General features: G+C 43.9%; 1 protein-coding gene across 1 annotated transcript in view; it reads right to left on the bottom strand.

Annotated features, from left to right (window-relative positions):
• Window positions 1-26589, bottom strand: part of IGDCC3 (immunoglobulin superfamily DCC subclass member 3) — a 359560-nt gene that overhangs the window by 65429 nt on the left and 267542 nt on the right. Inside the window, exon 6 of the mRNA XM_086958028.1 lies at window positions 25497-25655. Within this exon, the coding sequence (XP_086814154.1) occupies window positions 25497-25655 (159 nt within the window). The remainder of the gene's footprint in view (window positions 1-25496; window positions 25656-26589) is intronic.

The raw sequence follows: 26589 nt of genomic DNA, 5'->3' as shown, positions 1-26589 counted from the left end.
ACCCACTCGCAGATCCAGAGACTCATATGCTCACAGATCCACTCCTAGACTCATGCTCTCACTCACAGACCCACTCAGAGACTCATGCACTCACTTACAGACCCACTCAGAGACTCAGGTACTCACTCACAGAACCACTCACAGACTCACACACCCACTCACTGATTCTCTCAGACACACACCAACTGACAGACTCACTCAGAGACCCATGTACTCACTCACAGACCCACTCAGAGACTCATGCACTCACTTACAGACCCACTCAGAGTCTCAGGTACTCACTCACAGACATTCACACATCCACACATAGACCAACTCAGAAACTCATTCGCTCACTCACAGACCCACTGAGACACTCATGTCCCCACACACAGTCCCACTCAGACACTCATGCATCCACTCACACACCCAGTTAGAGACTCATGCACCCACTGACAGACCCACTGAGGTACTCATATACCCACTCACAGATCCACCTAAAGACTCTAGTACCCACTCACACACCCACTGAGGTACTCATGCACCCAGGCACAGACTCACTCAGCAACTCCAACCCCCATTTACAGAACCACTGCGACACTCATGCACCCAATCACAGACCCACCCATATATTCATGCACACACTCACTCACAGACCAACTCAGACACTCACGCACCCATTGACAGACCCACTCAGCACTCATGCACCTACTCACAGACCTCCTCAGAGACTTATGCACCCACTCAGAGACTCATGCACCCACTGACAGACCCACTCACGCACCCACTCATAGACTCACTCAAGGATCACAGAACCACTCCAAAAAGCATGCACCCACTCACAGACATACTAAGACACACACACCCACTAACTGACCCAATCAGACACTCTCACACCCACTCACAGACCTACTGAGACAATCATGCATGCCTTCACACAATCACTGTCAATGGTTAGTGGTTACAGTTAGGAAATACAATTTTAAAACCTTAGAAATTTACTTTAAAAAAAACAAAGGTTACAGGGATGCTATATTTAGGAAACAACATTAAAAGAACCTTAGAAATTCACTGGAAAAAACAAAGGTTGCAGGGGTGTTATAGTTGGGAAATAGAATTTTAAAAAACTTTGAAATTCACTGAAAAAAACAAAGGTTATCAAGATATTATAGTTAAGCTCAGATTCCGCTCATACAAAACTAATGAAATTCAGTAGTTATAGTTAGCTGATCTAACTAAAACGTATGCCCTCGCAATGCACTGCTTATGACCTTACATACTGCATCACTCATGACATGGTCAGTGACATCACTGATGACATCTTAAAGGACATCACTGATGACATCATCCACAGAAGCCCTCACATACCCACTCATATCCCTATACCTCTCATACAACCACTCACACACCTATACAACTACTCACATACCCATTCACAGACCCATACAAGTACTCCCACAACCACTCACTCATCCATAGAGTTACTCCCACACCCACTCACTCACTCATACAGCCAATAATACAAACTCTCACTCACTCATAAAGCTACTAATATAACCAGTCATTTACCCATAGAGGCACTCCCACGGCCACATACTCACCCATACAGCTACTCACACACTCACTTATTCACCTATACAGTCACTCACACACCCACCCACTCACCTATAAAGCCGCCTAACACAGCAACTCACTCACCCATATAAGCACTCAATGCTGACTCACACACCCAGACAACCACTTTCATACCAATTTACACATCCATACAACGACTCACACATCTGCTCACTCACCTATACATCCATTCACACAGACACTTACTTTATAATATAGCCACTCACACACCAACTCATTTAACCAAACATTCACCAAGCCACTCACTCGCCTATACTGCCACTTACACAGCCAGTCATTCACTCATATAACCATTCAGACACCCACTCACTCACCCACAGTCACTTACACATCCACTCCCTCACCCATATAGCCACCACTCATCCATACAGCCACTGACACACCCACTCACTCACTCACCAATACAGTCACTCACACAGCCACTACATCACCCATACAACTACTCACACACCCATGTATACCCCATATAGCCACTCACATACCCACTCACACATTTGTACAGCCTCTCAGACACTCACTCACGCATGGTGGCCCTTGGTAAATGTTCCTTTTCACATAGCTTTTTCTAATCACTCTCTGATTGTAGCAGGCTAATAAACTGAGGTACAAGTATATATAATCGGAATTGCTCGGGTTTTTAAACATTCCCATGTGTGAGTACTAACACCAGTGATATTGAGGCCTTTGGAGGCCCAATCAGCAAGCAGTGCACGTAACTACAAACATCTCAAACCAACATCAACAAACGTATCTAAGTAACTTCCTTGTATGGAAATATATTCATAAATGTAAAATCATGCAAATTGAGCTTTGCTATGTATGTAAATGTAAATGTACTACAAACAAGTCGTCTGCGTCGCTTAAAAATCGAAAAATATGCTGTGTTTTGGGTTGTAGAAGAGACACAAAGTGGGATGTTGAATATTGCAAAAGAAAACCTTTACATAGTTTGGGTCAGCGAGACAGCAGAAGGCAGGTGGGAGGAGAGGGGATTCCGATGCAATGCTTTTTAGTGGGTGAAACAAGTTGTTGGAGGAAAGGTGATGGGTGAGCCCACTGAAATCAATCTTGATGGGTTTTCTCAAAGAAGAGGAGAAGGGAGGTAAAGAGGAAGGTGGAGGGGCTGAGAGATGGTGATGGTTCGAGGGGGAGGAAGACAGGGAGGAGACAACATGAGAGATAAGGGGGGAACACAATGATTGCTGGAGGGGCAGCGGGAGATAAAGAGATAGTTGGAGGGAGGCAGTTCAGATGTATAGCAGAAGGGGGGAAATGATATGTAGAGCGAAGGAGGGGTCCAAGTACTCTTAGGAGAGGAGGAGGAAGACTAAGCGATAGCTGGAGGGAAATTGTCAATTGTGACGGGATGCTAGCTGCAGGCACTAGGGAGATGGGTTATAGTTGGCAGTGGAGCGAGACAAAAAGAGGGCAGGAAGAGAACAGGCTGATAGAGCTGGAGGAGAAGAGGGTGGGAGGCTGATAGGGTTGGAGGTTGAGAGACAGGTTGATAGAGGGACATTTAGGCACACTCTGATAAAGTGGAAAAACAAAGTCCCAGATTGCAAATTCTTGTTGGCTGAAGTGCCAGGGCTGGCAATTACAGATGACATCAGGACCCTTGACAGCGCCACCCCTTCTCTGTAGTTAAATACCACTGTACAACCTTTAGCCAGTCACATGTGTACATGCGTAGTTTAAAGTTACATACATTAACTGAGCTACAGAATATTATTTGGAAATAAGCATTGGCAAAGCCAGTAGGTGGCGCCTACGTGAGAGGTACTGGCTTTGCACATGTTTTTCGCCATGTTATATACCAGCGCAGCTGCTGTGCAGCATGACTGAAAGTTTTTTTTAAAACAGCACTTTGCTGGGCCAGTGCTGGCCATATCACGGCACATTTTTTAGTGCTGCGAGGTTTAGGCAACAGGAATTGGGGCAGCAGAGAGGGCAACAAGGACATCAAGGATGTGTGTGAAAAAAAGCACTATGATGTAGCCACCACTGGCCACATGACAGTGCTTATGGTTTTGCCAGTTTTGAGGGGCAGCACAGACACAATAGAGGGAGTCTGGTTGACAGGGACAACACCGACAACGAAGGGAGGGTGGGTGAGAGGGGCAACACTGATAATGGAGGAAGAGCTGGTGGGGGCAACATGGACAACGAAATAACGGCTGATGGAGGCTACACAACAGCCAGCGAATGGGCGGTGGGTGGTTAAGAACATGGAGGGGGAGAAGTATACTAGGGAGACTGCTGAACAAACACACTGTTGTAGTGTGCTTAAACACAAATCCAAAAGCAGTGCCTAAAAAATGACAGCACTCTTGCAACAGAAGAAGGAGTTCGATGACCCCTTCAAGTCCTCTCGTATCCCAACGAAACCCTCTGAGCCGAGGGATCCGGTAGAAGATGTGCCGGATATTGAGGCCCCATTGATGCCAGAACCACACAAGGAGGAACGGGAGAACATCTTTGATTACGGGGAGGAAGAGGCAAGAGGGAGAGCGAGACAGAGCCGGTTCAATGCTGAGTGGCAGGATCTTGATGCCGAATCTCCCAAGGAAGGAGTCAACAGCTACCCTTACAGCAGACACACATGGGGTCCAGCTGGAGGAGGAGAGAGAGGGATCTTGCTTCCTCCTCGAAACCCTAATGTTATCTCCAAAGGCGAACCTATAGCTGTGCATGCTCCTCAGCATTATAGATTAGGGCAAAGAAGCCTTAAAGGAACCTGCTTCTGCTACGGCGATTACTCCTCGAGTGGCAGGCAGCAACGCAATGGAGAATTGCAAACTCCAATGCTCTCCTAAACAGTAATTGCAACTAGTAATGGGAGGAACTGGAAGGACTGATGCAAAATGTCCCAGAGGAGTTACAGAAAAGAGCATAAGCAGTCACCTAGGAGGGCAAGAATATCACCAATGCCTGCCTCCAATCCGCACTGGATGCAGCGGATGCCACAATCAGACAGCTGTGCATGGGCACCAGATTGAGGAGGCACACATGGCTCAGGATTTCCGGATTCAAGGCTGTGGTACAATCCTTGGTGATGTTTACAGGGGAGGTTCTATTCAGGATCAACGTGGATGAGGCACTCCAACAAATCAAGAAAGACAATGAAACAGCTAAGGCCATAAGGGGCTTACAGTTCAGATGGTGCTTCAGGAGGGGAGTTGCACCCAACTGAAGACCAGCAGAAAGAGCGGATTTCTCAAAAACCCAGCAGCAACACCAACAACAGGCTTTTAACCAGAAGGCCACACAGCAACCTACCCAACAGCAGTAGCAACATCCGGCAAGGCCGCCCTTTTGCGGAAACCCCAGAGGTAGGGGACAACCTGTGTAGGAAGGAACTACTCAGTTGACCAACAACCCCACCACACAACACCAGTGGGGGGAAGAATAGGAGGACTCCTCCCGGAATGGAGTTCAATAGCCTCAGACAATTGGATCTTAACCATCATAAAGCACGGCTACTGCATAGAAATCACAAAGCCACCTCCTCCTGTTACCCTAAAGACAAAAACATTAAGGGAATAAGAAGTCATACAGTTGCGAGAAGAGGTCAAGGAACTCATCAAAAAGCAACCCATACAAAAAGTTCCACAAAGGGAAGCAGGCAGTGGTATCTACTCAGCAAACTTCCTAATAACAAAACAAGACTTAACGCTGAGACGAATCCAAGACCTCACGTACCTAAACAAGTTCATACGTATGCAACATTTCAAAATGACAACATTACAAGAAGTGGTTCCACTCTTAAGGGGAGACTATAGGCCACAGATCTAAAAGTCTCATATCTTCACATACCAATGAACCACAGGCAACAGAAATACCTCAGATTGGACTGCAGTGGCGTAGCATTTGCCCCCCCCCCCCCCAGCCCCCGAGCACCAGAGGGCCTCCTCTGGCAATTTTGCAGGCCACTGGCCTGAGAGCTTTAGACTGGGTCATGGGGGAAGGGGCCTCCATGTACTTTGCAGGGGGTCCTACCTCAAGTTTCGTTTTGCTACTGGTGGAAGGAGTACACTCCCAATTCTGAGTTTTACCTTACGAGATAAAATCTGCACCAAGGGTGTTCACAAAATGCCTATTTAAAGTGGCCGCACACCTGAGGAGAAAGGGTATACATGTCTACCCATACCTCAACGACTAGTGGGTAAAGGCAAACTCAAAAAAGCAACAGGGACGTGCAAACAGTCATCAGAACACTCCAGAAACTCAGATGTACTATAAACCATGAAATGTCGTCACCACTACCAGAGAGAGTAAATGTGTTCCTGGGGGCAACATTTAACTCAAGGACAGTGTGAGCATATCAAGTCCCCAAGACAGCATCAGCAATAGAGGAGCAAACTCTCGTCTACCAGAAGGGTCAGTCTCTGACAGAGAGGACTGCCATGAAGCTGATGGGCATGACGGATTCATTGCATCCCTCTGATACCACATGCAAGGCTAAACATGCGACCCATACAGGAATGGATATGCAACAGATGGTCACAAGCCACTGGGAGGATGTAGTAGTTGTCACATCAAGAATTCAGAAGGAGATAGAATAGTGGAACCCGTCAAACATGAATATACGAAGATCTTTCAAGCTACCAACTCCAACGTTGACTATGACAATAGATGTGTCCCACAAGGGCTAGGGAGTGCTCATGGGGTATTTGAAGATCAGAGGTGTCTGGCGCCCAGTTGAATCTGCGAAACACAAACTAAGTGGAACTAAAGAGGGTCTTCCTAACCTTGAAGGCATTTCAGGTGCATGTAAGGGGGCAGGCAGGCTTAGCCATACAACCAATACACTGACTATGTTTTACCTCAACAAGAAGGGAGGAACAAAGTCATTCCCACTGTCAAAACTAGCACAGGAAATACAGAATAGGGCCGTTCAAAAGGACAAGACCCTGGTAACAATACACCTTCCTGGGAAGCAGAACACTGAAGCAGATAGTTTGAGCAAGCAAGAGAACACCTCCCATAAATGGAAGATGAAGTAGGAAGTGCTGGACGCAGTGTTCGAGCAGTGAAGAACACCAATCAAAGACCTGTTTGCAACCCAGGAAAACGCAAAGTGCTTAAACTTCATGACCAGGTTTCCGCACCACCAGTCTGAGGAGAATGCCCTGTCGATAAACAGGTCAGGGAGATTTACCTATGCCTTTCCACTGATTCCCCTTTTCTGAACAGTTCTGGGCAAGGCCAGACAACCAGGAATGTCACTCATACTAATTGTCCCACCATGGCCCAGATAAACAGGGTACTCGGATCGATAAGAGATGTCCATTAGACAAATCATGTCAATCAAGGCAACTCAGAACCTGGTAATCATACAGAACAGAAAAGAATGTCATCCGGAGCTAGCCACACTTACCTTAGAGGCGTGGCTCCTGAATACCTGGAGTTCAGGTACCTTCAACTGCCCCCCCCCCCCCAGAACAAAAGAAATTCTGAGGGAGGCAAGCAAACAAAGCACCAGAAAGTGCAACACAGCCAAGTGAACCAGATACATGCACTGGTGCAGAGACCAAGGAGGAGTAGAAAAAAGGACCAAACATGAAATGGTGCTAACATACCTTATCTACCTACTGGACTGCGGCCTAACCTACCCTTCATAAAGGTACACCTGGTTGCCAAGGTCGCTCATACCAGGGGAACTACAGGTAACAGCTTTTTCACGCAACCAGAAATGAAAAGATTGCTGGAAAGATCAAAGAGACTGGCACCACCAAGAACAGCACCACAACACAATATTCAATGTTTGACCTATTGATTTATCTGTCTGACTATACTCCCTCATGTACTACTCTTTGTAAAGCGCTCTGAAATCTGCGGAGATCTTATCCGCGCTATATAAAACTTTCAAAATAAATAAATAAATAAAACATTGTGGAACCTGAATACAGAGCTCACGCAGCTCATGGCAGAACCATGTGAACCAATCTACAAGACGTAATTGAAGCACCTAACCTTAAAAACAACTTTCTTAATAGCCACCAAGTAACTCTGCAGGGTCAGCGAACTGTAAGAGCTGACAATCCTAAATCCTTACCTTTAAATACACAAGCACAAGGACTTCCTGAGAACTAAGCGTCAGTTCTTAACGAAAGTAGTATCACCTTTCCATGTCAACGAGAGTATCCAACTACCAGCCTTCTTTCAGGACCCAAAGACCCAAGCAGAGAAGGCACTTCTTACCTTGGATGTACGGAGAGCACCTACAAGAGACTAAAACAATCTGGAAGGAGAACCAGTTCTTTCCTTCGCTATGGCTAGCAGTGGTACAACAGCAACCAAAAAGACAATTGTGCAATGGATAGTGGAAACTTTCAAAATATGTCATGCCAGGGTAGGGAAGACCTTGCTCATGTATCCTATGGCGCACTCAACAAGGAAGAAAGTTGCAACCCTAGCATTCCTGGCAAACGTACCGCTGGTCGACATCTGTAGGGCTGCAACCTGGGCTTCTCCGCACACTTTAATGAAACACTACTGGGTAGACACACATCTGAACAAGGAAGCGCAGGAAGGACAGAGAGTACTATGACTCCTGTTTGCCAATTTACCCTCTTTACATCCCATCCTTCCCAGAAAACTAAACACTGCTACGTAATTAGATGCACAGCAGGTAAATCCAGACAAGGATACATGCTGCAAAACGAATTGGTTACTTACCAGTAGGAGTAGTTTTGCAGCATGAAGAGTTTTCTGGATTTACAAGCGACCCTCCTGCTTCCCTAGAGGGGAAAGCAAACGGGCAAGAAGAATCAGCGATTCGAGACAAGAGGAAGTTTGAAGACTAAAAAAGAAGAAGGGAGAAAGAGAGAGAAAAAAGAATCTGAAGGTGGTGCCGATGTACAGGAACTTACGGGACGCCATCTGACATCACACAAGGGATAAACTTACCACCAAATGATGGTCAACAACACCCACACACAAAGGAGAAAAAAAATAGGATGACCAAACACGATTCCGGACCCAACCACTAGATTGCGGCATAGACGGACAGCATGTGAATCCAAAAAACTCCTCAGGCTGCAAAACTACTCTTGTAGCTTTGGATATCAGTACCAAAAAGACTGGTACTGGTAACTATTTTGTTTTCAAATGTGTTCGGTTCTGTGTGACACTGGTAGGAAGGAGCCTCAGTCCCAACCATAAAGACAGGACAGTGGGCCCGATTCACAGACTACTGAAGTTCAATTTAGCTTGATTTGGGAGTACAAGGTATTCATAAAAGCTAAACTTGCACTTATGAATCCATTTACTCATACACAATATTGTCTTGTGACGGTGTAGCGCTGCATATGAGCCAACTCTACTCTGGTAAGAGGAAGAGGACATTGCAGGGACGGTATGCCTAGGAAATATTGTGAACAACGACAGAATTGGTAGTTTGTAAGCATTTTTTGCAGAATGTCTTGTCAAAGTAGAAGTAAATCCCTTTCCAGTGTGGATGAAAAAATGAACAGCCCTAATCTATATGGGTGTTGGGTAAATGTTTCCTGAAGGGGAGAAATATGTTCTATATAAAAATAGAAAAAAGTAGTACAACACACGTCGAAAGGCATCTCAGATGCATAGTTGTACACTTTCTACAATTTTGAATTCAGAAATACATCCATATCACCATAATTCAGAAATCTCAAAGAATTCCTGGAGTATTCGAGAAGACCTACAAGTTTTAGCAAGTTCCCTGTAGTTCTCTTGGAAACACTTGTCCTTTCCCACAATCTGCAAATCTGCACCGATCCTAGGTAGTAATACTGCTAGAGGAGACCACAATGCTTTGTGAGATAGGCCCATTTGGTTTTAATTTGCTGAGTGGAAGTGTCCAGCAGTTTTCCCCCTGGGATTACTGCCTTGTTTCATGTCGTCAGGACGCCCTCTGTTCTGCCTTAAGGTTTCCCTTTACAGATCTATGCCAAAAGGTGCGTTATTCCAATTGGTTCAATGACATCCAACTAAGACGGCAACTCCCATGATACATTAGGCTGTCAAATTTGCACCCAGGACTGATAAAGTACCGCCCTGTCACCTCCTGCCTTGTATGATCTTGCACAATGCTTAGAAGTAAACTACGCGGACAGTTACTAGAAAAATCATGGAGACCATTTTTGATGCTGTTGCCAGGCCACATTGGGCCAGCACACACGTTTTAAACAATGACGGCTTTGGAGCATTGTGCAGCAGGTGAACTTACGCCATGACCAGGAGAGGAAGAGAGATGGGTCAGGAAGCTAATGTGAAGCTTGTTTTTCAGTGTCACAGGAGTCTTTGGAAAAGTGGAATTCAGTTGACAACGCGCAAATATGACAATTGGTCCACGTCATGTGCGACACTTTCAGCCAGGCCTGACTTTTTTTTGCCAACAGTATGTTGCTTTTTTTGTTTTAACACTGTTCACGATGGTTTAAAAATCCCCGCATGTAAAGGAGGATTTACTAAAGCCCTGAACCGGCCAATGGCGCCACACATAACATGGTGCACCTTTACACGTTCCTAGCTTTCTAGCCACCATCACTTGGCCTAATATGGCTTCTGTAATACTCGCTGCATTTTAACTCTATGTTTATGCTAGCTAAAAAGAAAGAAAAGCCAGGGTTTGATGCAGGGATGACGTATCGCACCGACTGGTTGACAAAAATGCAAATGGGGGGTTTGTTTCGCGTGGACTCAATCTCCTCCTGTCACTGCATCTCTCTCCCGTACCACCGCCGCACGCCCTCGAAGTGGAGCGCTTCGAATCCTCTGAAACGTAGAGACGTGTTTACAGAAAAATAGAGCCAGTGGAACGGCAGAGGGGCGTGGGAGGGGCTTGATCTACTTTGAATAATCGGGACTCTGGGAGAAGGCTCCTCCTCCCTCCCTGATCTTCACTGCTGGCTTCCTCGGGCCCAGGGGATCTATAGCTGGGGAGAAACAGGTGTTTAAGTGTTATTTATTCAAGAGCACACCTGGGCTTCTCCCGGTCCCTTCCTTGAGTGTCCTCGGGCGGGGCCTGCCTCCACGGCTGACTGGTGAGCTCTCTAATTGCAGGTGAAAGCCTGTCACTCCCGAGGACGCTTAAATGAAAAAAAGCCCCTTCCGCAGTTAATGAGAGGGTCAATCGGGAGCGGAGGTGGGTACCAATGAGGACAGGTGGGGGTCACAGTCAATCAATCGATTTAGACAAATTTGATATTGACCTCGGCTTGAGGTCTACACATTCTCAATTTCAAAATATTAAAAAAACGTAACTCGGTTGTAATACAAAATGTAAAAAATAACGGACACATTCCTAGAGTTAAACATATTATAACAGCCAGCATCAACGCTAAAGATTCTTTCACAGATGTTACACCTAATCCGGAAGCCAGCCCTCTGGAGCTGGACACACAACCAGTAAGCACTGGAGATCAAGTACTCCAAGATAACATACGTCACAGATAGTCACAACATCCTCTACCTTGTCAAGAGGCTAGAGTTCACTTCCTGCAGCTCTGCATGTGAGCCGTTGAAATGAAGATGATTAGTCCAATAATTAAGGAAGATCCTTTATTCAGTCGAAGAGCATAGTACAAGTAATCCAGCAAGATCAGCATTCAAGAATAACTGACACATACAAAGGATGCACATAGTTATGACATGTATAACATTCTACATCAATGATGACATAACTAGAATGAGTGATGTTAAAGGAACAGAGCATAAAGTAAGCAACACAACACATCTCCCTTTCTAATAATAAAAATAAAAAAGATAAAAGAACACGGAAAATACAATGAGTGGATAAGACTAAAACAAACACAAACAGAATGAAAAGGAACCAACACTAATGGTTTGTGATTTCCCCTCTAACTATTGTTAGTGATATAATCTTTAAGCCACAGAGGAACCACCCTCTTCCTTGAAGAATGACGGAGAGAAGGATCCTCACAGGTAACAGAACCATCTTCCATAGGAATGACAACAGAATCCTCAGGGATGTTACTAGAAGAATCTAAATTGTCACTACCAGAAACAATTGCACTAGGAATATCACTTGAACTAGAACAAATCGCTGCTCCAGAATTGTCAATCAAATCATTGTTCCCACTAGAACCATCCATATCCAAATCTTCTGGTTTCCATTTGTTAGAGAGATCAGGATTAGAAGTACAATTAGGACTACATCTGGCAACTCTACTTAAATTCCAGACTTTCCCATTGCTAAGTTTAACAGAATTCTTTAAAACTTCCATTACTTGAAAAGGTTCAGAAAAAGTAGATTCGCCTTTTTGTACCTTAAAAGGTTTTTTAATTCGAATCCAATCACCAATACTTATCTTGACCTCTTTAGATCCATGTCTCAAATCATGATACTTTTTACTTTTGTCATGGACCTGTACCAAACGTGCTTTAACTAGATCATTAGAGTAAGGCTCAATTCCACCAGAAAACAACCAAGTAGGGATGCTTTTAGAACGTGGTTTCCTACCTTTCATTAAGACAAATGGGGAAACACCAGTTGAATCATTTACAGTAATACGATAATTCCAAACAACTTTCCCAACTTGAGTTGGCCAATCCAAATTATTGCTAATGGAAAGTTGAATAGTATTTTTCAAAACCCTGTTAAAACGTTCTACTACTCCATTGCCACCAGGATTATAGAGGGAAGTGGTTCTATGTCTAATACCAAGTTTACTGAAATATCTTTTCGCCTTAACAGATAAGAACTGAACACCATTATCGGTGAGAATGCAAGAAGGAATACCCTCCGTAACAAAAGTTTCATCCAAGAAACTTAAAACAGAATCAGTATCTGCTCTCTCTACAACCTTAACAACCGGCCATTTCGAAAACAAATCAATAATAACTATCAAATACCGATTAGAACCATCTTGATCTTGAATAGGACCCATAATATCCACAGCGACAGATTCCCAAGTAGATTCAGGAGGAGAACACTCCAACATAGGAGGGCGAAGGGTACGTAGGGTTTTGTCTGCAGAAGCACAAATGACACAATCTCTAACAATCTTTTCTATTTGAGAATCACAACCAGGCCACCAGAATAAATTCTTTACCAAAGATTTGGATCTCACAATCCCGGGGTGACCCTCATGGCAAAGTTCAATGATCCCTTCACGCAAACCACCAGGAGGAACTATTTTTTCACCCCTTAATAAGGTCTCGTGAGCAACAGAGAGTTCAGACCTGACTTCCCAAAAAGGTCTAAACATATCGTCCAACATATCTTTTTTTTCTGGCCAACCTTCAATAGTGTAAGAAATTACCTTTGGTAAACATTCATCAAGCAAATACTCATTATTCCATTCTTCTTTGCTGAAAGCTGATAGGCCTTCATCATGAACATATGCTATTTGTAATTCATTCCACTCATTATTATCAACCTCCTCTAGCATTACAGGCATCCTTGATAGAAAATCTGCAAGGACATTGCTTTTGCCCGGCACATAAACAATCTTGTAAATGAAGTTCTGTAGTCTCATAGAAATTCTAGCCAGGCGAGCAGAAGCATTGATAACCCCTTCGGTAGTCAAAATTTTTACCAATGGCTTGTGGTCGCTGCGTAATAAACACATTTTACCCCATACGAAAGATTTGAAATGATCCAGTGCCCAAGCACAGGCTAAGGCCTCCCTTTCTATAATAGGATACTTTTCCTCACAAGGAGAAAGAGATCTTGAGGCATAGGCTATTACATTTTCCTTCCCCTTCTCATTTATTTGCACCAAAACAGCTCCTAGACCCTTGTTACTTGCATCAGTAGTAATTACATTGTCTAAAGATGGATCAAAACTGTGTAGAGCAGTGGTTTGGGCAATAGCGTTTTTGATATTCATGAAGTCTTCGTTACAAGATTTAGACCATTCAAACTTCACACCTTTTTTTAACAGTTGGCGAATATTAAATGAGACACTCGCAAAATTAGGAACATATTTAGAGCAAAACTCAGCCATCCCTAAGAATGACTTGATGTCATCCTTACTTGTAGGAACAGGGGCTTCAGATATTGCTGAAACCAAAGAGGGTTTTGGTTTAACTCCTTCAGCGTCAATGATATGGCCTAGATAAGTTACACTTTTCTGAGCAAATTTACATTTTGAATGTTCAATAGTAAGGCCTTTGCTTTCAAGAATATTCAAAACTTTATGTAGCCTTGATAAATGTTCATTTTCATCATCCCCGAAAACCAGAATATCGTCCTGAAAAAATCTGACACCTTTTTCTCCCTTAAATAATTGGTACATAAGTCGTTGAAAAACAGCAGCCGCTGAGGCTAAGCCAAATGGCATGCGTTTATAACGGAAGCAACCAAAAGGTGTCACGAAGGACGTAAACTTCATTGAATCAGGGCATAAGGAAATCTGGTGGTATGCAGATGACAGGTCTATGGTAGAAAACCATTGGGCATTACCAACACTAGAAACCATCTCATTGATTTTGGGAAGTGGGAATTTATCCACCACTATGTTATTGTTTAAATACCTTAGGTCTACACACAACCTGATTTTTCCGTTGCTACGTCTTGCGACGACAATTGGCGAAACCCATTCACTCGCCTCAATAGGTTCTATGATGTCAGTAGACACAAGTTTGTCCAGTTCTTTACTGACTTCATCTCTCACTAAGATAGGCACATTTCTACACTTGTGCACCTTTGGACAGGCATCATCCTTTAGTATGATTTTATGTTCAAAACCAACTAAATTCCCCAAGGTTTTACTAAAAACTTTTGGAAATTTCTTTAAAATGCTGTCCGTAACAATAGAACAATCATCAACTACTAGGACTTGTTCTTTACTATTAGGATCTAAGATGATGTGGAGTTGTTTTTGGTCGAACCATCCTAAAACAGGTGGTCCTTTCTTCGAGATGTACAGTTTCCCTCTACACTCCCTGTCTTTGAACCTGAAAACAAACCAGCGGAAACCCAAGATGGAAATAGGGTCTCCTAAATAACCTTCAGGGTGGATATCCGATGGTAATAATCTCTCCCCCACATGTTGAATAAATGAAGATTTCCACATGTCTTCATTAACAATGGTATAAGGTGAGCCCGAATCGGCATAAATTTTTACAATTACACCACCAATACTCATTGTACAAATAGGTTTGTTAATCATATCCTCATCTCTTATTCTTAGCACTAATTTATCATGAACATTCATCACAAGATTGTCCTCAACATCATTTTCAAAATTCTCTTCTTCATCAATGTCATTTACGAAATTTACTTTACTTCTCTTTTTCCTATTACATGCTTTCGTTAAATGACCTTTCAAACCACAACTAGCGCATTTGGTTTTTAACCCCGGACAACTTTTGAAGTCAGCCAAATGGTCTAAACTGTTACATCTGTAACATTTAAGTTTACTTGAAGAAAATTTGTTGTTAGAACTAAAAGACTGCCTAGAACCGTAGTTATACCTTTTTTTATCAGTAGCATTAACTTTGCAAACTATATCATTAGACATTGCACTATTATCCTTCTTTATCACATTAGCGCATCTGCCAGACATTTCTGCTTTGCGTGCAATGGCAAGAATATCATCTAAAGGAGAATCTCCATTTATCCATAACCTATCTTGTATGGATGTATTATAGGAATGCATGACAATTTGGTCTCTAATTAACTCTTCTTGTAGAACACCAAATTTGCAATCCAAAGACAATTTCTTCAAATCAGCAAGAAAATGGTCAATGTTTTCCTCTTTAGTCTGTTTCCTGGAGAAAAACTTATACCTCGTTACGCCAATACACACTTTAGGAGCAAAATAAGTGTCTAAATGTAAAAGCGTTAACATATAAACATTTAAGTCTCCAGGAAAAGAGGGTTTAGTCATGGTTTCGTATACTTTTAGTCCTACAGGACCTAAGGAATGAAGGAGAAGTCTCTTCTTTTGAGCATGAGACATTTTTCCATCCTCATCTAAGGCATCTATATAGTTGCAGAAATATGGTTTCCACTCCAACCATTTAAGTGGTGGTTCGTTACCTGAAACCCAAAATGCCTGAGGAGGACTAATATTATAATTAGGTTGAGTCATTCTAAAATGTGAAACCTAGACAATTCAATCAAAAAAAATAAAAATGCTGGATACAGTACTTAAATATCAAAAGCAAAAGGAACTAATGCCAAAATACATGAAATGCTTATAACTGTAAAACAGTGTTAAATGCTCATTTAAGTTATTAAAAACTGCCTGAATAAATAATGCAAGGAAAATAATAAAATGAAGAGGTGTGCGAATCACCGTAGATAGTAACTCGCTGATGAGAGTGAGGAAGGTGTGCGAATCACCGCTGATGGCACTGCGCAGATGAACAAGGATGTCACTTTCTTTCCGATCGTAAAACTTCCCCTTTTAAGTCTCTCACGAAGGACTTCGTACTTTCCTTGACTTCCAGTTTACTTAAGATGGCCGCCAACGTGTTACGTCACACGCAATAGTCCCACAATGCAACGGAGCGTCCGACGTCACACGCAAATGTCCCAGAATGCAAAACAGAGCATTAGACGTCAGAGCGTAGCATTCTGTTCTTCGAAGGTGGAATCCGAAGGAAGAAGCTGACGGCAACACGGAGAACAGACACAAGGTGATTACTTTTAAAAAAGAATGGTGCGAGCTGTTGAGCGAGCAGAAATGATTACGAGCTGTGACGCGTGGTTGGTACAACGGCAAAGGCAAAATGCTTCGTATCCTTCGCCACCCCAGTACCAAAATCACACAAAATCAATAATTCCACTCCTATTCAAAGTCCGGTCGCTGTAAAGTTCTCCTTATAGATTTTTTTTTTTTAAAAGGCAATAATCCGAAATATAGAAGCGCTTGCCAAATTCAGCGTAGAATATTTTAAGGAGTTTAATAAGTTCAATAACAGGCTCAAGCACACGAAAGTCAATTCATACAAGTCAATAATAAATGGTATAATCACCAACAGCAAAATCCTTCCTTGTCTGTTGAGAAGTAATGCCAGCAAAATCCTTCCTTGTCTGTTGAAAGGTAAATGTCCTTTCCTCCAAAAAAAAAATATTCAAAGCAGGTAAAAGGAATATTCCGCGTAGGTTCTGCTCTTCGAATCCCGTCGCCAGTGAAATGAAGATGATTAGTCCAATAATTAAGGAAGATCCTTTATTCAGTCGAAGAGCATAGTACAAGTAATCCAGCAAGATCAGCATTCAAGAATAACTGACACATACAAAGGATGCACATAGTTATGACATGTATAACATTCTACATCAATGATGACATAACTAGAATGAGTGATGTTAAAGGAACAGAGCATAAAGTAAGCAACACAACAGCCGTGCTCTCCAGAGCATCTTTAAACCCACTAATCGCACTCAATCGCAAGATTGTTACCTCAAGTAAAAGCAGATCAACTGAACCGACCGTCCTTGCTTCTAATAACACCTCAAGGCCTGATATGTTTGAACCCAAAATAGAACATTACAAGCAAAACTACACATCTCAGAATGCAGTGTCACTGAATACATCCCACCCCCCAGAACGCGGTGTCACTGAATGCATCCCTCCAAAATGCGGTGTTACTAAATCCATCCCCCCAGAATGCAGTGTTGCTGAATCCATCCCCAAGAATACAGTGTTACTGAATGCATTCCCCACAGAATGCAGTGTTACTGTCTCCACCCCCCTAAATGCAGTGTTACTGACTCCATCCCCCAGAATGCAGTGTTACCGAATGCATCCCCCCAGAATGCAGTGTTACTGTCTCCACACCCCCAGAATGCAGTGTTACTGTCTCCACTCCCCCAGAATGCAGTGTTACTGAATGCATTCCCTAGAATGCAGTGTTACTGAATGCATTCCCTAGAATGCAGTGTTACTGACTCCATCCCACAGAATGCAGTCTTGCTGAATGCATCCCCCCAGAATGCAGTGTTACTGTCTTCACACCCCCAAAATGCAGTGTTACTGTCTCCACTCCCCCAGAATGCAGTTACTGAATGCATTCCCTAGAATGCAGTGTTACTGAATCCGTCCCCCAGAATGTAGTGTTACTGAATCCATCCCCCAAAATGCATTGTTACTGAATGCACCCCGCAGAATGCAGTATTCCTGAATCCATCACCCAGAATGCAGTGTTACTGAATGCATCCCCCAGAATGCAGTGTTACTGAATCCATCCCCAGAATGCAGTTACTGAATCCATCCCCCAAAATGCAATGTTACTGAATGCACCCCCTAGAATGCAGTGTTACAAAATCCATCCCCCAGAATGCAGTGTTACTGAATGCATCCCCGAGAATGCAGTGTTACTGAAAGCATCCCCCGAGAATGCAGTGTCACTGAATCCACCCCCCAGAATGCAGTATTACTGAATGTACCCCTGTCCCTCCTCAGAATGCAGTGTTACTGAATCCGCCCCCCCAGAATGCAGTGTTACTGAATACATCCCCCAGAATGCAGTGTTACTGAATGCGTCCCCCAGAATGCAGTGTTAATGAATGCATCACCCAGAATGCAATGTTACTGAATCCATCCCCCAGAATGCACCAAATTTGGCTTGAAGAACATGACTCAAAATTCAAGTCAAGTCAAGTCAAAACCACTTTATTCGATTAATTAAAATCATAAAAGTATTCTAGACATTTATAAAACTATTTAAAACATGTTTAAAAGCCAATTAATACAATTTTAGTCATAATAACCATTAAAACCCATTATAAAAAGATAATTACACAATTTCATTTCCATTTGAGCCAACAATCCATTAATCAAATACATGATACAGAAATAGTTAGCTTCCAGCGTTAAAAGTCCAATCTTAATCTCCTACTTCTTACAGACGCAGCCAAAAAACTGGCGATACAGTACATAATTACGGGAGCTTCCATCATTTGCAAAAATACCAATGCGGGCTTATACAGCGTAAATCTCATCTCTTTCAGTATTGGTTTTACAAATCGGTTCCGGGGTTCACAATACAAGGGGCAGAAAAACAAAAAGTGCGCAGTGTCCTGGGCAGAGTGGTCATCACATTTACATGGGGTCGAATCCTCAGGCCTACACCAACCTTTCTCATCCCAAAGAACCATACGGATTTGATTGAAACGGAATTTAGTCAGCAGCCATCTATGGAAAACATTTGTCACCACTGACAAATAAGGAGCCAACTCAAGGGATCGAGTTACCGTTACATGTGCCCTCACAGAGGGTTTACCTAGCTCATCCACTTCACGCTCGGCAACATAGAGCCTAGTGAAATTAGTCTTCACCCACACTAGATCTGCTTTACACAGGGATTCTGGACTAGCAAAGATCTCAGGGCGTCGTAGCTTCACAGCCAAGGACTCTACATAGGACAGCCACTGGATATCCCTCATGTGATCTAGTTTAAGACAATCTTTTATGATCTTATGATTGAGGCTAAGGTTCGAATTTAGCCAGAGCTTAATCCATAACAGGATCGGGGCTAGTTTTATCATGTCTATGATGTATACTAGACCTAGCTCAAGGTGTAGGGAGTAAGTTGCTGTTGACTGAGGTAGGCCCAGCAATGACCGCAGGAATTTGTTTTCCTCCGTTTGGATGTTGTCAGGTTTTGTAAAACCCCAAATTGCAGCCCCATATCTTGCAATAGAGACTGTCTTGGGTTTGTAAATAGCCAAGATCGCCTCTGTGGGTTTCCCCCCTAATCTTTTAGCGAACCCCAAGACTGCGGAGGCTGAACTTCTCACCGCATTCGCTTTGGATGTTAGCTGTGGTGTCCAAGTACCCCTATGATCGAATACTACACCCAAGTAGGTGAAAACCTTAACGCTAGAGATAACCTCGCTGCCACAGAAAAAGGTTTTATCTTTACTTTTAGAGCAGCCTACTGACATTGTGTGGGATTTGCCACTATTAATCACCAAATCTAGACTGGACATAAAAGTTCCAAAAGAATCAAGCAGCTTTTGCAGGGCAATCGGGGTCCTGGCTATCAGCACCAGGTCATCGGCATAGAGGAGCACCGGAATTGGTGTACCCCCCATGCACGGAATATCCTGAGTGACAGCTGTTAGGTCAGCCTCCAATGAATTCACGTATAACGTGAATAACATGGGGGCCAAGATACAGCCTTGGCGCACCCCTCTGCTGGACCTAAAACTCGCCGTACATTTCCCCTCTGTTGTCATCCTAATGGAGGCTTTCAGATCTTTATGTAACTCCGCTAGGAAATGCACCAAGGAGCAGTCAAGGCCCATCTTCAAGAGCATAGTCCACAGCCTTGCTCTATTAACTAGATCAAAGGCTGTGGATAGGTCCATGAAGCCTAGAAATATGGATCCCCTTTTTGCCCTCGTGTACTTGGATATTATGAGGTGAAGATTGAGGCATTGGTCCTCCGTGAAGAAGAAATAGGCAAACTGCTCAGCACCTTGAAACCTTCCAATCACCTCACGGATCCCCTCCCTGCTAACGCTGTCAAAGATTTCACCCCAATGCTCCTTCCTCTCTGGACTAAAATCATCAACAGCTCGCTCCAAGAAGGAACCATCCCTGACTCCCTCAAAGTTGGACAAGTCACACCTTTGCTAAAGAAACCTACTGCCGACCCATCCGACCTAAACAACTACCGTCCCATTACCAATATTCCCACTCTCGCCAAATTATTGGAAAAATGCGCTCAACTACAACTGACTAAACATATCGATCTGTTTGATCTCCTCAACCTGCATCAATCAGGCTTCCGAGCAGGACACAGCACTGAAACTGCTATGACTCACATAATTGACGACGCCCTTCAAATCCTAGATCAAGGTGATACCTGCCTCCTCATCCTGCTTGATCTCTCTTCAGCATTCAACACTGTCAAACATGAGAAGTTACTCGATCTTTTGAGCACAAGAATGGGTCTTTCTGGGACTGTTCTCAAGTGGTTCACCTCCTTTTTACACAACAGGTCGCAGAAATTCAAGAGTAACAACCTGATGTCCTCTCCAATACCTGTGTCGTTAGGCGTCCCCCAAGGATCTTCCCTATCACCACCCTTGTTCAACCTAGTTATGGAACCCCTCACCACCTTGCTTCAAGCATCCAATGTACTTTTTCACATGTACGCAGATGACACCCAACTATAACTCAAATTACAATCCCCCAATGACATTTTAATACTGAATTCAACGATCAGAAGCACCCAATCCTGGCTTGCTGATAATCATCTCAAACTCAATGCTCTGAAAACAGAATTCCTGCTGATCACACCTCCCGCGAACATTCCCCACTACGCAAACCTGGCTTAAACAGTTAACTGCACTCAATGTCCAACCCATCATAGTGGACTCAGCTAAATCTTTAGGCATAACCCTCGACTCCAACCGTAACATGCAGCATCATATCAGCAAGGCTACTAAGGGAGCGAACTTCCAAATCAATACACTGAGGAAACTTAAACCCTTCCTACCAGCCAAAGACTTCCAAACTGCAGTACAAGCTCTAGTAATCCCGCGAATTGAATACGGCAGCACCGCCCTCTGCGGTCTCCCGTTAACCAGCACTGCACCCCTAAGAGCCTCTCTAAACGCTGCAGCCAGACTCATCACTGGGTCAAAAAAACATTCCCACATCACCCCTGATCTGAAAACACTGGAATGGCTGCCTTTTGAAGCCAGAATACATTTGAAAATCGCCTGCATGACACACAAGGCTCTACATCTGAGCTCTCCCGGATACCTCACTCAGAAGCTGTCAATATCTGGCGGCTCTAGAAACACTAGAGGCACAAACAATCTTCTGCTAAAACCTCGAAGGTTCCGGAAAGTAAAAACCTATAAACGCTCTTTCTCAGGAATGGCACCCAGGATCTGGAACTCACTCCCTCCTGAAACCAGGCTCATCTCCTCCTTCACACTTTTTAAGAAGAAGTAAAAGCTATTTTTATGGCCAAATACACTTGACCTATTAGCGTGGATCTGGAAAGACCCTACACCGACCTGTATTACTTTGCTCGAACTCTATGACTATGTATTTCACCTGTATTATTGTCGCTACTGACTATCTATGCACACATTTAGCTCTCTGTTCGAACTCTATAACTATGTATTTCACCTGTATTATTGAAGATACTGACTATATTTGCACACATTTAACTGTTATATTTGTATTATTGATGTGCTGTACTACTTATGTGTAACCCCACTCTCTTGCTGGCATTCCCGGCCTTGTAAAGCGCTCTGATATCTGCAAAGATCTTGTTCGCGCTATATAAAACTTTCAAATAAATAAATAAATAAATAACGCCGTATTGTACCTCTGTCAGAATATTTTTCCCTTTGGCCCAAGATGTTATTCTCGCCAGGACAACCTTCCCTAGGATTTTAATAGAGGAGTCCAACAATGATATAGGCCTATAGCATCTTGGGTCTCCCCTCTGACCTTTTTTAAACACTAGGATTATAATAGCTCTTGACCAAGATTTAGGAAATCCCATAATGGCTGAGGCATTAAAAACTTTAGTTAAAATATCAGCCCAGTACAAAGGATTTACCTTAAACATATCAGCGGGAACCCCGTCAGGGCCCGGGGCCTTTCGACCCGCAGTACCCTCGATTGCTCAAAATTCTTTTTGAGCTGTTACTGTTATAAATGTGTCAGCTGGGCTTCTAAGGATTTATTTGATATATTTCTGGATAGAAACGATATGCAAATATGACTGGCTAAAACAGTTCTGTCCATCATGCTTGCGGTTCTTGAACACTCAAGAGCAGTTTGTGAATTGTTGTCATCTTACTCTAGTCTGTCACACTTGAAAATGTTGTACTCGTTGCCACTAGGCAATGAGTACCACTCTTGAATGCACGCCATGGAATAAGTTATGGGATGATGAGAGGGGTCACACCCAAAACTCAGGGGGGTTCAGGGTCGATCTCTGGAGGGTTGAAATTCAACTTATGTAAAGACAAATATATAAATTGGCATGTTAAATTCGAGAACCCCAAATCAGTTGTTGAAAGTATTCGAGAACCACAAAAAATGGGTTATGCCTACAAAGAGATGACAGAATGCAGGGGGCCGGTGGATGGTGTTTGATTCTAAAGTCTGTTGCAGGCTTTGAGGCCAAGGGTAGGGTGCCAGGTCATCTCTGCAAGCCACGTCCAGCAACCGCAGCCTGCTGCAAATGACCAAAGGCCATGGACAAAGGGTCATGAACTACATACTGGGCACTGGAGGTGCGAAAATGCCATGGGCTATGCCCAACACCGATGCAGGCAACCACAAGTGCAGGGTGTGCAGTCACGAGGCTTGGTTGGACGGGGGGGTGTCCACGGACCACAGACTGCATTCAGGCCACTGTGCACAACTGTAGTTTATTCGGAGTGGGCTCTGCAGCCACAGGGAGTGGGCTCTCGGGTGCATGAACTGTGGACTGGTTATGCCTGAAATCTAGCGCCTGCATCCAAAATCAGCGCATAAGATCGAAAGTCTTGAAGAGGGGTACTGTGGCACAGGGCATGGCTGAAGTCTACGCTCTGCACAACAGGTTGATGTGGGTGGCTGAAGGCTGTGCGCCGTAGGCTCTAGTGATTAGAGAGAATGGCACAAGGTGAATCAGAGTTTGGTGATGTTCTAACAGGTGTAAAGCTTATCAAATAGGATTAAAGAATGCTCAGTGTCAACAAGATGTGAGTACGGATGTAAGAGAAGTGGGTGCATTCCAGTTCTGTTGAGGAAAGTAGGGGTTCTGGGGAAAAAACGTTTTGTGGAGATTTTGATTTTTTCTAAACTTGCAGTATTTTGTTTAAAAGACTTCAGAATGAGAGAGAAAGATTGAGAAATAGAAAAACAAAAAATACTAAAATATACCCAGCAAGCAAAAATGGTGGCACATTGTGAAATGCAGTTTGTCACGATGATGTCAATGTGACTTTAAGCTCATCAATCGGCAATGCTTGCCTACAGCAAGTGAGCCCTTGGGCGATCTGTTGGGGAAATTGTCTGTTGAGATGGACTACGCTCTGGTCAACGTCCTGAGCTCTGCACCACTTTATTATTGGTGTGTGGGGAATGTCATTTTGGCTACAGGTGATGTAGCGTTCTCAGTTGCCGTTAAGGGGGTGCCAAAATCATGCTGGCAACCAGTTTCACTCCTCGAGAGTTCTCTGTTGCACAGTGAGCTAATAGCTGCCTTTGGGTAAATGTGTATATAGACAACAAGGATTGAAGTCATATAATTTGAAGAAATAGCTAAAAACGAACAGTATTACCAAAGGATTATCACACATCAGAATACATCATAAACATTATTTGCCATATACTTTTTATATCTGAATATGTATAATGTGTAGACACAAGAAACAGGAAAAAAAAGCTGAGACCAGACAATATAAACAATCGCTAAGTGGTACGTAACAATTTGTCAGCCAATAACCCCTTATGTTGAGTCTCTTGCACCAATTTGTGTGATTTTAGGCAAGTATTTTTCTTTATAGCGCCTCTTTTTCCTTGCGTGACCAGTCTGAGAGCACATGATATAGTTCACCTCAGGGTATATACTATGCAAAATGCCACTCTTGTATGGTCTAAAAGGCACTAGTGATGCTTCACATGTAACAACATTGGACGTATACACAAAGAACATGACAAACTTATAACTCTTGGCAAAGTCACCAGGGCACGCAAGTATTCTTGAATGTTTAAAGGTTTCTGTTTAGAGACTATTATTTTAAATAATTATTTCCTAATGCACGGATATGATCTTCTGTATTAAACTGAAATACAAATGTTTCCAAAATAACGTTGTATTTTTATTTTAAAGAGTGGTATCATATTTTGACGTGCCAGTAGTTGGATGACTTACACCCCAAATCTTGAGATTGCTCCACTCTTGCTGTGGCGCTTAGGCCCAAACCTTCTGTTGTTATATGTAGTTTGTCCCATACGTTCTCGAGTAGCAAGCCACTAACATCATGCACAACATGCAAGTCTTCACAAGCGCAGGCGTTTGGAGAACCAGCATGACATCGGAGGATCACAATTCTACAATGTGTGTGCATCAGAGCAATATGTTGGGTCTAACAATGCTTTGTTCTGCCACAAATATCTAAGAACCTAAAAACCCACTTTGTAGCCTCTAAGGTGTGCCAGAAGCAGGTCTCCCTGGCCAAAAGCGATCAGCAGCATTTTATTTGGAACAGTGGTGGCCCGCCACATACAGGTCATGCACGAAGGTTGGATAGGGAGTTTTTAGATTAATAAGAAGAATCCCAAGCGAAGCTGCAGCCATCACATCAAGGGCTGTAGGGGACACTGGATAGCCCATGTCAACAGTACTGAAGGATTGTAAATCACACCCAGCAGAGATTGAAGCGAAATGGCTTCTTCTGTATTGACTGCAGAAATGTACTTGCTAGGAGGGAGAATGTTGGTGATAAACTGGACTAAGGTCACGGAGAACCATGCAGGGGCGTGTTTCTGGCCTTCCTGCACCAAGTTCCGAAATGCCTTTTTTAGGTAGGAAAGCCCAGATTTTAACTGGTTTTTCATAGGTTTTTCTGTGATCTTTAAAAAAATATGGTTGATGTAGAATACCCCAATAGCAGATGTCGCTAGTGATGTCATCGCAAAGGTTATCTGGGACATCATGTGTGATGACATGAGCAGTGCATGGGCATTTTCAGTTCCATTGTTCGCCATACCTGGCGCATTTCTTTGGTGTTTAGATTGTGCACAGTAACCATACGGTATATTCAAGTAAGGCTTGTTAGGCACCTACATGGCGCTCCCATGCAAACACATGCACGCATGAACAGTCCTGATAAAAGAACGGAGCCCACACTAGTTGATTAAACTGCAAACTCCTCGCCAGGTGCCACCTCCTCTGGTGTGCACACTGGCCAGAGCACTAGAGGCAGGCCGGTGTGACGCAGCGCAGCTTACCTTGGACCACCAGCCTGCCCTGGGCCGTCCTGCGCACCCTGGTGCCAGGTTTGTTGGCAGCGCACACGTAGATCCCAGAGTGCTGCACGGTGAGGTCAGATATCATGAGGTTGCCTGTTCCTAGCACCTGGATGCCCTCGACGCCGATGGGACGGCCATCTGTAGAGGAAAGAGGAAAGCAGAAAAAGTGTTAATAAACATTTGGAAAGGGTGAATACTGCCCAGAGACAAAGGATGGGCGAGGACCTGGCGCGTCACTCCCTACTAAACTAAGCTCTCCAGTGGAGGTGGTGGTGATGACGGGCCTGGGCAGTGGGTACATCACTTCTAAACCTAACGCCTGTGATGCCAGTGGTCCGGAGGCCGGGTGGTAGAGTAGCTAGTCATGAGCCCTTAACAACCTAAAAAATGGACGTTCACGCTCACCAGTAAGATCAGCCCTTCTGGCAATGCCAGATGACCCTATAGGCCAGTCCGACCTTGAGAAGGACCCACCTTGAAAGGAGGAAGGACATGTGGTTTAGGCACTGCTGGAATAAGAAAGCATTTTCTCTGGAAAGCTGGGGCTGTGACAGTGAAAAGTTGGTGAAGTCATGAGGGGCGAGTCTGACCAGGGGCGGCCTTAGGCATGTGCAAGCTGTGCACCTGCACAGGGCCACCAAACCCCAGGGGCCACCACTACAATATACATCCTTAATAAAATAATCCTCTGAGGATGGATACATATTTGCGTGGCGGCCCCTGGCAGGGATTTGGTGGCCACTTCCAAAAACCCTGAACCCCCCCCCCCCCCCCCCCCTCCCCCCTCTTTACTGGCCTCCATGCTCTGCCCCGCCCGGACCCCCTCTTCCGGGGCCCCCTACCTTCGCTCCCTGCCCAGGGCTGCCATGAGGATATATATTGGATATATATTGTAGTGGTGGCCCCTGGGGTTTGGTGGCCCTGTGCAGGTGCACAGCTTGCACGTGCCTAAAGCCGCCCCTGGTCAGACTCGCCCCTCTTGGCCGCCCCTGGTCTGACTGTCAACTGTATAGATGTATGTTTTTTAAAACTCTGCCACAAAGAAATCTGCAACAAGAAGAAATTAGATACT

This window comes from Lissotriton vulgaris, chromosome 2_1, assembly GCF_964263255.1.
Source record: "Lissotriton vulgaris chromosome 2_1, aLisVul1.2, whole genome shotgun sequence".
Lineage (NCBI taxonomy): Eukaryota > Metazoa > Chordata > Amphibia > Caudata > Salamandridae > Lissotriton > Lissotriton vulgaris.
This window is presented reverse-complemented; position numbering and strand designations above follow the sequence as displayed.